This window comes from Chaetodon auriga, chromosome 7 (assembly GCF_051107435.1).
Source record: "Chaetodon auriga isolate fChaAug3 chromosome 7, fChaAug3.hap1, whole genome shotgun sequence".
Classification (NCBI taxonomy): Eukaryota; Metazoa; Chordata; class Actinopteri; order Chaetodontiformes; family Chaetodontidae; genus Chaetodon; species Chaetodon auriga.
The window spans coordinates 18,283,199-18,297,815 of NC_135080.1; the positions used below are offsets into that span (position 1 = coordinate 18,283,199).

At 40.9% G+C, this 14,617-nt stretch overlaps 1 protein-coding gene across 10 annotated transcripts in view; it reads right to left on the reverse strand.

The window, feature by feature from the left end:
- Window positions 1-306: 306 nt before the first annotated feature.
- kirrel3b (kirre like nephrin family adhesion molecule 3b) overlaps window positions 307-14,617 on the reverse strand; it is a 163,809-nt gene continuing 149,498 nt past the window's right edge. For 2 of the 10 annotated variants that reach the window (XM_076734460.1, XM_076734455.1), the window contains 7 exons: window positions 9,914-10,014; window positions 6,742-6,940; window positions 5,239-5,346; window positions 4,632-4,715; window positions 4,212-4,327; window positions 3,389-3,475; window positions 945-1,553 (listed from right to left, as the gene is read on the reverse strand). In XM_076734460.1, coding sequence (XP_076590575.1) covers window positions 1,092-1,553; window positions 3,389-3,475; window positions 4,212-4,327; window positions 4,632-4,715; window positions 5,239-5,346; window positions 6,742-6,940; window positions 9,914-10,014 — 1,157 coding nt within the window. In that variant the 3' untranslated portion in view covers window positions 945-1,091. Of the gene's footprint in view, window positions 1,554-3,388; window positions 3,476-4,211; window positions 4,328-4,631; window positions 4,716-5,238; window positions 5,347-6,729; window positions 6,941-9,913; window positions 10,015-14,617 lie in introns of all 10 variants that reach the window. The other 8 variants (XM_076734457.1, XM_076734452.1, XM_076734456.1 and 5 more) reach the window with 7 other exon arrangements.

A 14,617-nucleotide genomic window follows, 5' to 3' on the forward strand; every position in this document is an offset into this window, starting at 1 on the left:
GCGGCGTTAGCAGGAGGAACTCACAAGTACAACATATGTTGCAGTTTGTGGGCTTTCCTGCTGCATGCCTTGGAGCTGGATTTGGTGCGGTATAACCGTGGAGGATTCAGCTCTCCATCAACAGAAGAGCTGATAGTGTATGCCTATCTCACTTGGTCAAAGTTTGTATTGACACAGTTCAAACATACCCTCAAGGCAAAGTAGATATGGACAAGCAGAGGCGCTCATGTCTCATTTAGAGTCCTCCATGAGGAAAAATAAGAGTCAGAATTAGATGGTAGAAAAGAAATTACAGTCACATATGTACACTGATATTCTTTATCGCATAGTGTCACAGTAAAATAATGACTCAGGGATTTAAAATGAGATCTCAGCCCCTCTTTATCTGCCCAGCTCTGTGGCCCAGATACTGCTGCGGAGAGAAAAACAGCCGCTCTTTGAAACGTTCGAGACGTCTGTGGGCACATGGAGAAAGTTTTCTTCCACCTACACAGGAGACCAGTTTCAACAAGAAAGCTTAACATACAGTGTTTGAAGGGAAGGTGGGGGGGAGGGAAGCGTTATCACTTTAACAACTAAAAACCACATGCACATTCATTTTTGTGCTTCAAACTACAAGAGAGCAGCAGGACATTGGCTCGCACTCATTATCGTGCCGTTCGTGCTGAGTTTTATGAATGACAATCTTCAAAAGGCAAAAATGGTCTTTGCCAGGCGAGCTGATTGTCACACAAAGCATTTGCGGTATTCCTGGCCTCTGCTAACAATCTCACTACAGGATCCAAGTAGTGAATGCTCAGATTCCAACCCTGCGTTGTCTTGGTGAACCTCTCTGTGGCACAATTCTGATTATGGGTTAAAAAAGGAGGTGGTTGATGGGTTAAGCAGGAAGGGAATATAAGGCTTCTTGATCCACTTTTTGGGACATTGAGAAGTCTGAACAAGTCACACAGTGTGTTAAAGCCAACCAGCCCCTGCATCTCCACGCGTCCAGAGGAAACAGTAGCATTGTTACCTGGGAGCTGATTCTGTCAGTTTTACAATCCTGGCTGCTTGTTACACCCCGTTCAAACACCCTCCCTCCCTGGTGGTCAGACGTGGGTCTGCATGCGCTTCTGGAGCGGCCGGGTGAGGTCTGAGTTCTGTGAGGACGACTGGGAATAATGGGAGGAGGAGGAGGCTGACGCCTTGCTGTCTTTGTCGAACTGCACATAGCCGTCCGGCTTACTGTAGCTGCTGACGCTGCTGTCACACTGCGTGTCGATAAAAGAGCTGGAGTCGCTGAGCGAGCCACGCTGGAACTCCCGCTCGCACAGCTCGATGGAGCTGCTGCCCATGCCCAGCACGAAGCGTTGGCTGTAGTCATACAGGCGGTTGGGACCTGCTCCCAGAGTGGAGTAGATGTTGGTGAAGGACATGCCCGTCGGTACCCGCTGCTTGCCCAGGGTACCTGTGTTGGTGGGGTTCCTCACCTCAGTGGACTGATTCCCAGCCATGGTAGGCGTATGGTTCTCCTTAAAGGTGTTGACACTGTAGTAGCCATTTGTAGGGTCCTATTGAATACACAGGACAGAGATTATTATTAGTATTATTGTCTATGTTTTGGTTTTTATAGGCAATACACAATAGTAAGTAAAAATAGCAAAAAAGGGGGGAAAGTAAATGAAAACCATCCTGTGTTTATATGGATTTACACATATTCCTCTCAAAGATCAACAGGAGCCAAGGTCATTCACCATTTCCCAAGGTAATTACCATTCAAACTTCTGAATAAATAAGGAAACAGGTTGCAGTGTACATCACAAGAAAAACAGTGCTTAATGCCAGAATTGAGCCAACCCCAACGCTAACCTTAAAAGCATGCTTCGTGCTAATTAAATGGGCCTTGATGAGTCATAGTTTGGCATCTGACGTGTCACTGCAAAGTTCACTCACATACCAGCTTTAATTGGACCTAAACAGATCCTAGTGTCTGTTACTTCATGTATGTGCTGAAATAGCTTCTGAACCTACAGCTGTGCCACTTGTTTGTCTGCTAGGCTGCAGGGCTGCAGGCACTGTGCTGTTGCTAAGGGTCCAGTTCAGGCATTTATGTGTGCGCGTGTGTTGTTTTTTTTTTTTTTTTTTCCATGTCCTAGTGTGAATAGATGTGAATGTCAAGCCTAGTGAGCATGGTGGCAAATCCCAAAAGAAAAATGCTCATAATGGGAAAAATGAGAGCGACAACCTGTGAGGATCCTCGTTATTCTTGTCATTATCAGACAGCAGACAGGGAGATTGTTTGCATCTGGCCTTTATCCCTTGTTCAGTTCCCCTCCCCCTGCTCATGCCTCATGCTCGCTGTCATTAAGTAGGATCAAAAAATCCAGCCTCAGAGGGAGCAGGTAAGCAGGCAAACAGAACAGAAGCACACTCCAGGGAGCCAACGCCAACACTGGTTTGGACAAGTGGGCAAATGAATGGTTCAGAATTTTGGATATAAAAACAGAATTTATTTGCAGGTCCCAGAGTTTTTGATATGACAGATGACACGTGAACCGACACAGAATGTTTCTTTAAAGAATGTGTCAAGTGAAAAAGATCTATTATATTAAATAATAGTAAACTACATTCTTGAAAGCGGTTGGAAACACTGCTGACAGAGGAAAATCCTAACCCCAATAACCCCAATTCCAAAAAAGCTGGGATGCTGTGTAAAACATAAATATGGCTGAGCCTTTCGAGGATGCCCCTTTCATACCCAATTGTGATACTATCACCTGTTACTAATCACCCTGTTTACCTTCAGTACTTTCCCAGTCTTTTGTTGCTCCTGTCCCAACTGGTTTGAAACGTGTTGCTGGCATCAAATTCAGAATAAGCTGATATTTACAAAAATCAATGAAGGTGATGAGGTCAAACATTGAATAAATTGTCTGTGTTCTGTTTTCATTTAAGTATTGTCCAAAAGGATTAGCAAATCATCACATTCCATTTTATTTTTGATTTACACAGCGTCCCAACTTTTTTGGACTCAGATTCACATCAAATAAATACCAAACATTTCTCCCTGTTGTTCTCTAAAACAGTCCGATCCCATCTATATGGTATAATTAACACCTTAAGTATATTAAATAACAGCTTAAGGGCCAAACCGCTTCTGATTACTTGAACCACCTTTGATGAGAGACTAATTAATAAAAATCAGACCTCTAACAGGAGTCATTTTGCCTCTGGACTTATCCTTGGAAAATCATGTGTAGCAGGAGAGGGATTAATGCTTTTCAGCTATTTTTGGTCCTGGAGTTGAAGACCACCCTCTGCCTCAAAGGCGTTCTCTCTCTCACCACCTTTTACTCTCATTCTCCCACGTTCACGCCTTCATGCTGTCGTTGCTCATGAGTCGTACCTTAATGTGCTGATACTCCTTCTCTTCCTCTTGTAACACCTCCAGCTGCTTCAGAACAGACTCCTGCTGGAACTCTCCTCGTTCAACCTGCACAGGAATCAAGCAAAGTATACCAAGAGTCTGTGTAGTTTCCGAAAACTCTTCCACTCAGAATAAAAAGACATTTTGAGAGGGAAGGATTTCACTTTTATCACTTGTTCTTCTTTTTTAATATCAGTCAGACATGTTTCACCTTCACTCAGGGCTGGCAGGGAGCATTAATAATGTATCCGTGAATATCTTTTATTTATCTTAACAAAATGCAGATTTGTAAGGTAGCTAAGCTCATTTCCCTGCACTAACATCAAGAACCAACTGTATTAAGTATTTTTGAAAGAAAATTTAATCCAAAACCGCACACTGCAAATAGCCCAGCCCTGGAGGAAGCTGCATGAAAACCAAAACACTGGTACAGTTCCAAAGAGGAAACAGTTCTCTGTGTGTCTAGAAGGCATGTAGATATAGAAGTACACCCACTGTAGGATTACCCAGTATGCATCTCCATAGCTACAATGTATTGGGGTCTGTTCTGCTCATGGGGATAGTGTCATCATATAGGTAAATATAGCCCCTATGCCTTGACTACAGCACAATCTGAATGCCTTCCTGCTCTCCCATTACACACAAAATAATGTATTTCACAGGAAATACCGACGCCAGCAGTAAAGTGGGTTCATTATTTTACTGTCAGCACAAGAAGGATGAGCAAATTAACAAAAATTGTTGATATTTTATCTCTGAAAACAGGAATAAGAAGTGGAAAGTAGTACGTTGCGACACTCACACTCACCATCAGCTGTTTCATGGAGGTGTGTTCTTCGTTTTCGCGTGCTGCATTGTGGTCTTTGTGCACAATCTCCACCCGGATGTCATTTTTCGCAGACACGACTCCTTTCAGATCTGGCAGAAACAGATGACATGTATATCTCAATAAGCTGGATAAACACCACTCTGTATTTGTTGACTTTATACTTTCCCCCAGAGCAGTTTGCAGTATTACAGAATTTAGCAGAGATCCCCGGGTTTGGTCTGTGAGAGCTCCCCCATTTCCCGAAAACAATACAAAGTATTATTAATCATTTTGCTTCCTGCCAACAAAAGATTATCTTTTTCTGCATACACATGCAATCTCACACAGCCTTTCCACGGTGGCTCATTCTGTTTGGGACAATGCTGATGATACTGTCATATAACAAAGTCTTACTTTCTGTCTTAATTTTGCTTGCAACTTCTCTCTGGTGAGCACAGATGGAGACGGGCAGTGAGGGCATAACCAGGTGCGCTTCCTCTGTAGTATACAGACAATAGACATGCTGAAGGGACCAGTAGCACAAATTGGGTCTTGGATAGAGACAGACACTGACTGTCTCTAACCTGAATCACTTGGTACATGGGTGGGTGGCAGTGAACATAACGCAGGATGTAAATAGCCTCAAAAGCGAATGCAGCCAGACTGAGATTGCATGAAATGAGCTCTTATTATGATCTGGCTATCTCCACACCATAAAAAGATGTCCATCTCAATAAGTGATTTCATTTTATATTAAATGTGACACTATGTTCATCTTGTGAAGCTGCTGGCGATGTCTTAATATTTTTTTCAATGATGCTCCATATTTAAGAAACCGAGTCAAGACTTGGAGACAGCCAAAATGGCTTAGCAGATTTTCTTTTATCAAAGCCACTTTTTTTTATTTGAATGAAAGCAATGTGAACATTTGAAGAGATGGACATTTTTCTTGCGTGCTTGGGTGTGATACAGTACTTTGACATGCATGCTTTAGTGGATGTAGCAGGGAGGAGACACGTACTTCTCTGGGAGCGGGTGCAACAGAATGCCCCGATGGTGCCCATGAGGACGATGAGGGCCACGAAAGCTCCCACAGCAATCCCGATGATCACTGCCACTGGGAGAGACTCTGCAGAGAGCGACAAAGATAAACGTCTTTCTCCAAGTACATACTACAAACATCTCAAATGTTCAGCACACAGTCTTAATGCGGATGCTACCTTTCTCTTTCAGGCACACACATGTGCCAGCTCCCCCTCTTTTCTGTCCTTGCAGCAAACAGGAACTAAGGGAAGATATGCTATTTTTTATCCCTCTAAGTGACTTTGAGGGTCATGCAATAAATACACACAGGCGCAGTGCCACAGGGGAAAAAAACAAAAAGTTCTGTACTGTGTATTCAAATGTCAGCAAATTCAAATGAAAACTAATTACCGAACCTTTTCTTATCAGCGTAGGTAAACATTTTCTGACTAATATTGTCTCATTATCGTATTGTCTAATAACTTTTAATTTACACTCATTTAGGCAGACAGAAGAATTTCACTGAGGGCTTTTATTTTCATCATGTTTGTGTGTATTTTTAGAGGATGTTACACTTGCGACGAGAAAGAGATTAAGCCTTCATCTATATGCTTCTCCGACGTTATAGGTCCTCATTAAAGCCCATTTTAATGATCTGAGCTACCAGCCCACGTTTATGACCTTCCCACATTTTAAACAAATGCAAAACAACCAAGTGCTCTCCCTGCACCATTAAAGCCTATTTAATGTCTTCATTGATCAATGTCACTTTCACATAAGCAGCTTATAATTTATCATTTGCGATTAGTGGATAGAAAACACGACTCCCTACGATAGAGGGGAAAAGGTCAACAGATAAAAAGTATTCCTTTTTGAAGCGAAATAAAATGGAGAGTATATTAAGTTTCTCTTTCCCACAATGAAAGCAGAAAGCAGAGTGTATTTTATATTCAGGGTGCAGTCCAAGCTAAGGGTCACCTGTTCAAATTACCATGGAGCTGCACTTGTTATGCGCTATGTTATGCCGAGAAAACTAATTTGTCAGGAATTTATCTGTGTCATCATCACATTTACAGTACTGTACATCAAACTTCAATTCATCAAACATCAGTTTAGGCCATGCAGTGTAATGTTGTATTACCATGCAAAATGGTAAAATTACAGTTTTGAACAACTTATTTCTAATGGAAAAAACCTCTCAAGTGTTTCATGTGCAACCCTGATTAAAAAAAAAAAAGTTGGGATGCTATGTATTATTATTATCTTAACGTTGTTCATAGATGACCAATTTGTTATGAAATCCTGTTTTATGCATACTTGCATGCATACACAATAGCGCATTCACAAACAAACACACTAAGCCAATCACACGCGCTCACAGTGATGCGCACAAAAACAAAACACAGCTTTGTCGCCATCTACCATCTATCGCTATCTAGAAAACCACAGTCACGTGACTTGAAGAAGAGGAAGGTGGAACTTGTCGAACCTTGGCTCCCACCTTGTTCCTTAAGGCGTATGATCTCGGTGTCAGAGCCAAAGCTGTTCCACGCCGTGCAGTTGTAAATGGTCTGGAAGTCAGCGGGGACAATATTACTCATGGTCAGGGTGGAAATGACTCCTTCTTCTGTGGTGACAGTCTCCACGGTGTAGCGGCCAGATGTTCCAGATTCCAACACAGTTTCTTTCCATGACCAGGCCTAAGAAAAGGCAAAGGGCAAAGAGGTGGTATGTACTGAGTGATGTATGTTCCCCTCTACTGTTTACATGTAGTGTTTTACAAGTAAGTGCAGAAGATTATCAGTAAACTATTGGATGGATTGACAGACCCCAAACAACAGGTGGAACTTTGGATTTGTCCAATTTCGCACCAAACTAATGATGTGAAATTTTTTATTGGCATCATGCCAACACAGCAAACTAGACAACAAGTGCTAAATGTCAGCATGTTGTCATTTTCAATGTGAGCATGTTGGCATGGTGACATTAGCATTTGGCTCAAAGCATCACTGTGTACAGCCTCACAGAGATGATACTTTGGTTGTAGACTTTACTCCTGTTGTGCATTCAGTGTAGATATGCAATAAGGATACACACAGTGAGTTTTGGTCAGGATTATGGAATATTTACAACACCTGATATGTTTCCCGTGAAACCCCCTATTGTACAGTTATAGTCATGATTTTGAAAAGCTACATCAAATTGCTTATATGTTTGCTTGCTATGTAAATATAGATAGAAACCTGTTCAACACTACACTGAGCCAACTCTGACCCTCTTGAACAACTGAACAAGGGATACATAGCAAATGTTAAAGCTGACTGAGCCACTATATCTGTGCTTTACCTAGTGCGTACTACCTAGTGTGGATCAGTTAATCCTCCTTTCAGAGGGTGCTTGAGTTCAATGGAAGGTGCTTATTGGGATGGTGCAAGTCTGGGGTCATTATGTCATTTCACCTGTATGCTTATGGATGATTCTCCCACGATGGCAGGCATCTTTATGTTGCTAACAGTACACATCTCCGTGGAGACACATGATGGCCATGAACAGATGAACCTAGTTCTCAGTTATTACTTAAGTGCGCAAACTCAGTTTGTGCATAATATATACACCACATTTCAAATATATTCAAATCCATTAATGTTTGGTGTCTCCTCAAACAGAATATGTTGAATACATGTATTGAAATAACAGCAAGACAAAATATCCAAAAACAGGACAGGCTTGAAATTTTTGCAAGGCATATCACAGTAGGTGTAGGGAAGTGTCTAATGATGTAATGTGAAGTGGCATTGGAGCGAGAAAGGTAGGAAAAAAACGGGTATTTGTATACACTTGATTTCTTTGTCCTGTGCTACAATAATGTAACACATGTCCATCGAGTGGCCGCTTTTGTTCAAGGTGTCTTAGTGCCAACTTGTTATGCAGGACTATGGTGAAAATTCTATTATCCATTTTTGCTGATTTTCTACCAAACTACCAAATGAGAAAATTCATCACACTGGATAAAGAGAGAGAAAGATGAATTGGTACTCTGAGGATAAACAACACATTCAACCTCAAGCTTGCAATAATGGACAAGTAGAATTATGAAATTTTCACTTTGGCTCAACTGCGTTCAGCTTTATTTTCAAGTGAAAGAATACTGTTAATGGACTTTTAGGACACAAAATAAAACAAGCCAACCTTTCACCAGCCACAAAGTTCTTCACAGCCAAAGACATAAAAAGCAACAAAATGAAGTAGAAACAAATAAATAAAACAAAGATAAAAAGCCAGATAACACATACAAAGGGAACAGACATAAGACACAAGTTAAAACATAAAATAGCACATGCTACCTAAATGCCTGACTGAGCAGATGGGTTTTTAACTGCTTTTTAAAAGAGTCTACAGAGACCAAAGACCTCGAGCTTAGTGGGAGACTATTCCAAAGCTTAAGGGCTTCCGACTGGAAAGCACAATCTCCCTGAGTCTTTAAACATGTCTGAGGTACACTTAGACAACCCTGGGTAGAAAACCTCAAAGTTTGGCTCAAAGTGTAGGGGTGCAGAAGGTCCATAATACACTGTGGAGCCTGGCCATGTGCAGCTCCATAAGTGAGCACCAAAACTTTAAAATGAATTCTCAACTTTACAGGGAGCCAGAGCGGAGAAGTTGAAATAGGTGTAACGTGTGATTTCTGAAGGCAGGTAAAGAGATAATTACAGTAATCCAAATGTGATGAGATAAAAGCACCTCCATTGCATTTCACACCTAAGTCTGGCCATGTTTCTCAAGTGAAAAAAAGCATGAAACGGTCAGCCTCCTAACACTAGCATCAAAACTCATGGACTGGATAAGGCACCAAGGGTCTGTCTGACTGCTGATTGAAGGCCGTCAGGAATGAAGAGCTTCCCTTGCCTTTACTCTTAAACTTATTGTGGTTTAGGAATAGCGGATGTTGTATTTCAAAGACTGCGAGGCACTCTGAAGCAGAACAGACTATTGGCTTGGCATAGCCAAGTCTTACGTGTCACATTTGTCATTTCTGCAGACATAAAGCAAAAGGGAGGAAAGCCGTGGCGATACTTCAAAAAAAATAGCTTGCAATCAAGGATAAACATTTACGAGCCAGAAGTCCGGCCTCCACAGGCAACCCTCTCGAATAAATCTCATATTAATTATGATGCTAGTTAATGCTGGACATCAATATAATAAAAACACACATCAGATGACAAAGTATGGCAATTAACCACACGCATATGCAAACACGCACACACATTCACACACACAAATTAATAATAAGTGCAAAGTGAGCTCAGAGAGTAGGCTGTTTATATAAGGTCCATCAATCTTAATGGGATCAGTGCTAACAGAGCAGAAGTGTGCATTAAATGAAAAACTGAGGGTTCAAACTGTAGTTTTGTGCCCACCTTTTCGTGTGGAAACAAGTGATGGAGCTAATTATATAAAATTCTTTTTCATGTATAGACCAATAGTTCAGTCATTATACACATGAAACATGAAAATATGGTTATGATACTATCTAATTTGCATTGTTCAGGTGTCACAGATGCATAAAAAACTTCTTTCTACCTATAGTTTTGGATACATGCTTCCAATAAAATCAGGCAAAGTTGACACAAAGATGAGATCAGAAACAAAGTAAACAGTCCAGATGTACTTACAATGCGGTCTGGAGGGGGCGTGCTTCGAATGAAACATTTGATTTGTCCTTTTTCTCCATGTAAAGCTTGCTGAGTCTGTGTACTGGAGATAGTAGGTGGGCCTGAAAAAGAACAATCATAAAAAAAAAAAAGTTTGAAGATGAGTCAGAGAAATTGAAACATGAATAATTCAATTCATTTTCAGTTTCAGGACGTATGACAATTATGCTCAATCGCGTTTTTGTGGTACATCATATATTCTAACGTCTCTCCTGTTTCGAGCAGTAAAACCTGAAGTATTCAGGAAACTTGCCGCATCCCTCGGTGCAGTCGACCCAAGGACACGCCAGGACTGAACAAAGAGCTTAAGTGAGGGCCCAGACCTCTTTCTGGATCAAAAAATTGTTGATTTATGGCTGGCTTGATTTCTACCACCGAGATAAACACTGCTTGAGAGTGCTACAGCAGGGAGCATATTCAGGACTACAAAGATGGAAAGAAGAAAAATCCCACTGTGGGGAGATAACACATGTCGCAGTATGTCACCTCTATCAATCTGACTCCTGAACCAATAGATCAGCAAATAATCAAACACTCAGCGCGAGCTCTAATGTACTAATCAATAATGACTTGTATGAAAAACAGTAAACGTTGTTTGACATCTGTCTGACTTTATCTCACATATTAATGCAGCATTGTCTAAATTGTTAATTGTAACCATAAATAAACTTTGAAAAGATGTTCTGTAAAATTCAGGCTTCTCCCAAAATAAGTTTGTATGGAACGGCTTTATTGGAATTACAAATTAGAGTCTAAACAGGGTGAGTTCAGTCAACAGGAGCTGCAGGTCCGGGCTCCAAGCATGCACGTGTTAAACCTTGGTCAGGCTACAAGATCTTGCCTGACAAGGGCAGCTCAGCCTAAATGACTGGTCTGCTTGCCATCTGGTCTGGAGGCTGTTCACGCCAGGTGACAGCACTAATATGAAGACAAGATGTCACACATGACCCAGTTCTGTCTTTCAAGTGTATTTTCCATTTGGTCCCGAAGAGCTCACTGTAAGAGTAATTCCAGAAAAGCAAAAGGCACAGGCTATGGTTTGCAGAGATTTTAAAAATGAACAGATGCAATTACAGTACAAGAATAATAATACTGTGGAGGATTATTTATTTATTTATTTATTTAATTTTTTGGTGAACTGAATATGGGCCTAATTTTGCATTATTTTATACACAGTAATTCCAAATGGACCTGTATAGTGGTGTGACTGGTATGAAGAGAGCTGGTAAGTTGATTGTAACTACTGGATCACCTACATTAGCAACTCAGAATCGAGTATTTTTGTTCACTTTCCTGTTTCATTTAAAGTTTTTGCTGATGTTTTTTCATATGTATTTTGTCCTTCTTTGTGCTGTTTGTATGTAAGTACATTGTTCTTGATTGGCTGTTTCCACCACCACTCAAATTTGGACCTCTTCACATAACAGAAGCCCAGCCAGAGCCAGGCTGGCATAATCAATCAAGTCTGAAAAAATCATGTGGGCTTCAATCAGTAGACTTTAACTTTGTTGACATTACAGGATCACCACCCTCTGAACGATCTGGGTGCTGCTTTGGTGAATTTTCTTTTGAGCCCTCGAGACGCATTGAGGACATAATTAAATTCAAAATTATACACAAGCAAACTGACATGATCTGTTCCTTTAGATTTACAGTCTTAGATTTAGTTCTAAAAGAGATGTTCCCGCAAAAACAACACAAGGAAAGGTTTCAGCTTTTACAAGGCCCTTAAAAAGAAAAACATTTAGCACATCTCGTGATGGTTAAGATTAAGAATGTGGGTTTAAGAGGGTGGCAAGTGAGGCAGCTTCTTGATTAGTGAGACAAGTCGCTTCTCCGCCAACTTCCCTCAAACTCCCGCTCTCTGCCATCTCTCTGACGATACATAATTGCAGTTTATTACCTGTCTCTTATTAAAATGAATTAGCATTTTAATGAGACTTTGCCAGATGGCGTCTTGGTATGCAACTGGAGGATGCTGGAAGGCTGCTACTGCTGCAAAATGAATGCTGCAGACAATTTAACAAAAATGTACTAAAAGCTGTTCCCCTTTTTTCACCGGTTTGCCAACATGGAGTGACAGTATTAGTACAACATGGATGTGCGATGTTCATATAAGGACATTTTTATATGCAGTGTGCTTGCACTAACTTGTGATTAGGAGACGAAACATTAAGTATGCGGTTTGTATGAGTTACCACTGTCAAAACAAGATCAATTGCTTGCAGGCTGCAAAAGGCCGGTGGTAATGACTGGGAAGGATCTATTCTATGGATCAGAACTGCAAATGAGGAATATAATTAGATAACTTTATCTCACTGGCTCAGCCTGGGTTGAAAGTATGTTTGTGTGTGTGTGCGCGTGCGTGTGTGTGAGTGTGTGTGTGTGTGTGTGTGTGTGTGTGCTTGCTGCTCAGATGTGATCAGAGCACCAACCCGTTGGTAGCAAGGAGGTTGGTAACACTACAACATCAATGACAGCAGCAGGGGAGGTAATCAAAATGTTGAATGCAATGTATGTTTTGCTCATTCATTTGAGTGGGTGTTAACTCTACAGTGGACATTGCAATCTGATTGCACAGTGTCGGTGTGGGTGTCAAAAGGCCAGGGCGTACATTTCCTTCCTAAGCTGAGGCATCCACTTTGAACAAAAGCTTGACATTTTCTTGCTACCTTGATGCCACTCTTTTGATTTCTCTGTTTTCCTTCCTGATGAAAGACAGCTACAGAGCAACTGAAACAGAGGAAAAATGTGGTCACCGGGGGCCACATTTTTCCTCTGGGAGAAACACATGGTGGGGAGATCCTGTCTACATGATGAAGCTGCCAACCAGGGTCACTTCTTATTGTTATATATGCAACTTGAACAGTGGTGTTAAATTAGGTACACCGACTTCTGTTTTGAACGTGTATTTGCGCTAGAGATGTAAACATAGCACACTGCGACATAAAACACTTGAAATGGAAAACTCTGATAATGCAAACAAATAATGGACGTTTCCATAAGGGTATTGTTCCAATTTAGATTTTAAAGATTAAACTCTGTACTTTCTTTCCTTTGGTTATTTCACACAGTCCAGTCACACTGTAATGAGTCCTCACACATGATAAGAGTAATCAAATTTAGTGAGAATGAGTATACTGTTATCAAGTGGCTTGTTATCTACATTGCTAGCCTATAGCAATATTAGTGTAATCTTCCTGCTGTTTTATTTCAGCTGTGCTTTACAACATCAACAGCAGCGAGTCAGACTGGATGTGGAGCTGCGATCATAAGTAATTTCATCCTCATCTCTAATTGGTCAGCAGAGGTAGCCATTGTGTTTAACCTTTGCAGAAAAACACACTTTGCTACCCTGAATGCTCTGACAGCTTCTCTGCATTTGCCTGTTTTGGCTCAATACTTCTTTGCATCAGGGACACGAATGTCTTTTCTCCCCGTCTCTCTTCATGCAGTGTGAGCTTCGCGTCACACTGTGAAATACATCGACAGTAATAACTCAGGACAGATGGCACAGGACAAAAACACTCATCATTTCATTCTCCCACCACAATTTGTGCTTTATCCAAATTTGCAATTTTTGAGGGGTGCTGATAGCATGATTTCTGTCAGTATTTGCAAACAGACTTGAGTCTTTGTGGCGTGGTCACATTAGCAGAAAACATCAACATTAAAAAATCTGGATGTGCCTCAAATAAAGAGCATCACGCTTGCATTATGAATACAACTCTTCATTTTAAATAGAAAAATAGTCTTGAAGGGATTAGCCAACGTCAACACTTGTGTTTCTTGTAGAGAACATTCTTGAGGAATTAGGCCTTAGAAGGGAAACAAAAACGCCAAGAATGAAGATGAGATTGCTTGACGATACGTTACAAAGGCTTATTTGTTCTCAATGGAAAATCCATGATGCTAAACACAAGAACATGTACAGACACAATATCATAACAGGAAAATAAGAGCAAAAGACAGCAAAAAAAAAAAACCTTGATAATATCAATATGTGAAAAACAAAAAAAACTGTTTTGTTCAGATGAAATGAAGATCCAAGTTGAAACCCATTGATTATTATCAGTGTGAACTGTCTTTCTAATGTGCTGGCTGTGTATTTATAGACTTCCCTTCCACTCCATTGGATATACCAAGGAGGTTTTCTCAACCATTACGCCCTCCCTGGACAGGCAGAGGACACCTTGGAGCTGTTGACCTCAAAGCTGTTATGCTCCAAAAAGCATATGATCCTCTGCGAACGAGCCGAACTTCTGAATGAACCATCCTGTTAAGGCTTCACCCAGCTTCTAGCGTTCTTTCGCATGTAAAAACAGCTCATGTGACAGGTGCAAATAAAAGGGAGAAGTCAGTTCAAAGTCTTGCAGAAAGCCTTGCAGATCATATCTCACTATGCTTGAATTTAGCCGGGCAGATAACATGTGCTGTATCTTAAATGTAGTTCTCTCCTTCATTAATTTGCACTTTTCTTTCTTATACGGTGTTATTGCCAGTTTAAAGGAGGCTGGAATGCTAATTAACTAGGCTCATAAAGACTGTCTAGAAAGAGAAACAGCAGGAAAAAAAGAAAAAAGATCTATAACAACCCAGTGCTCTGTGGGATATTGTGGGATTCTCTGGCCCTCCCCCTCCCTTACTGTCATAATGGGCTTTCTC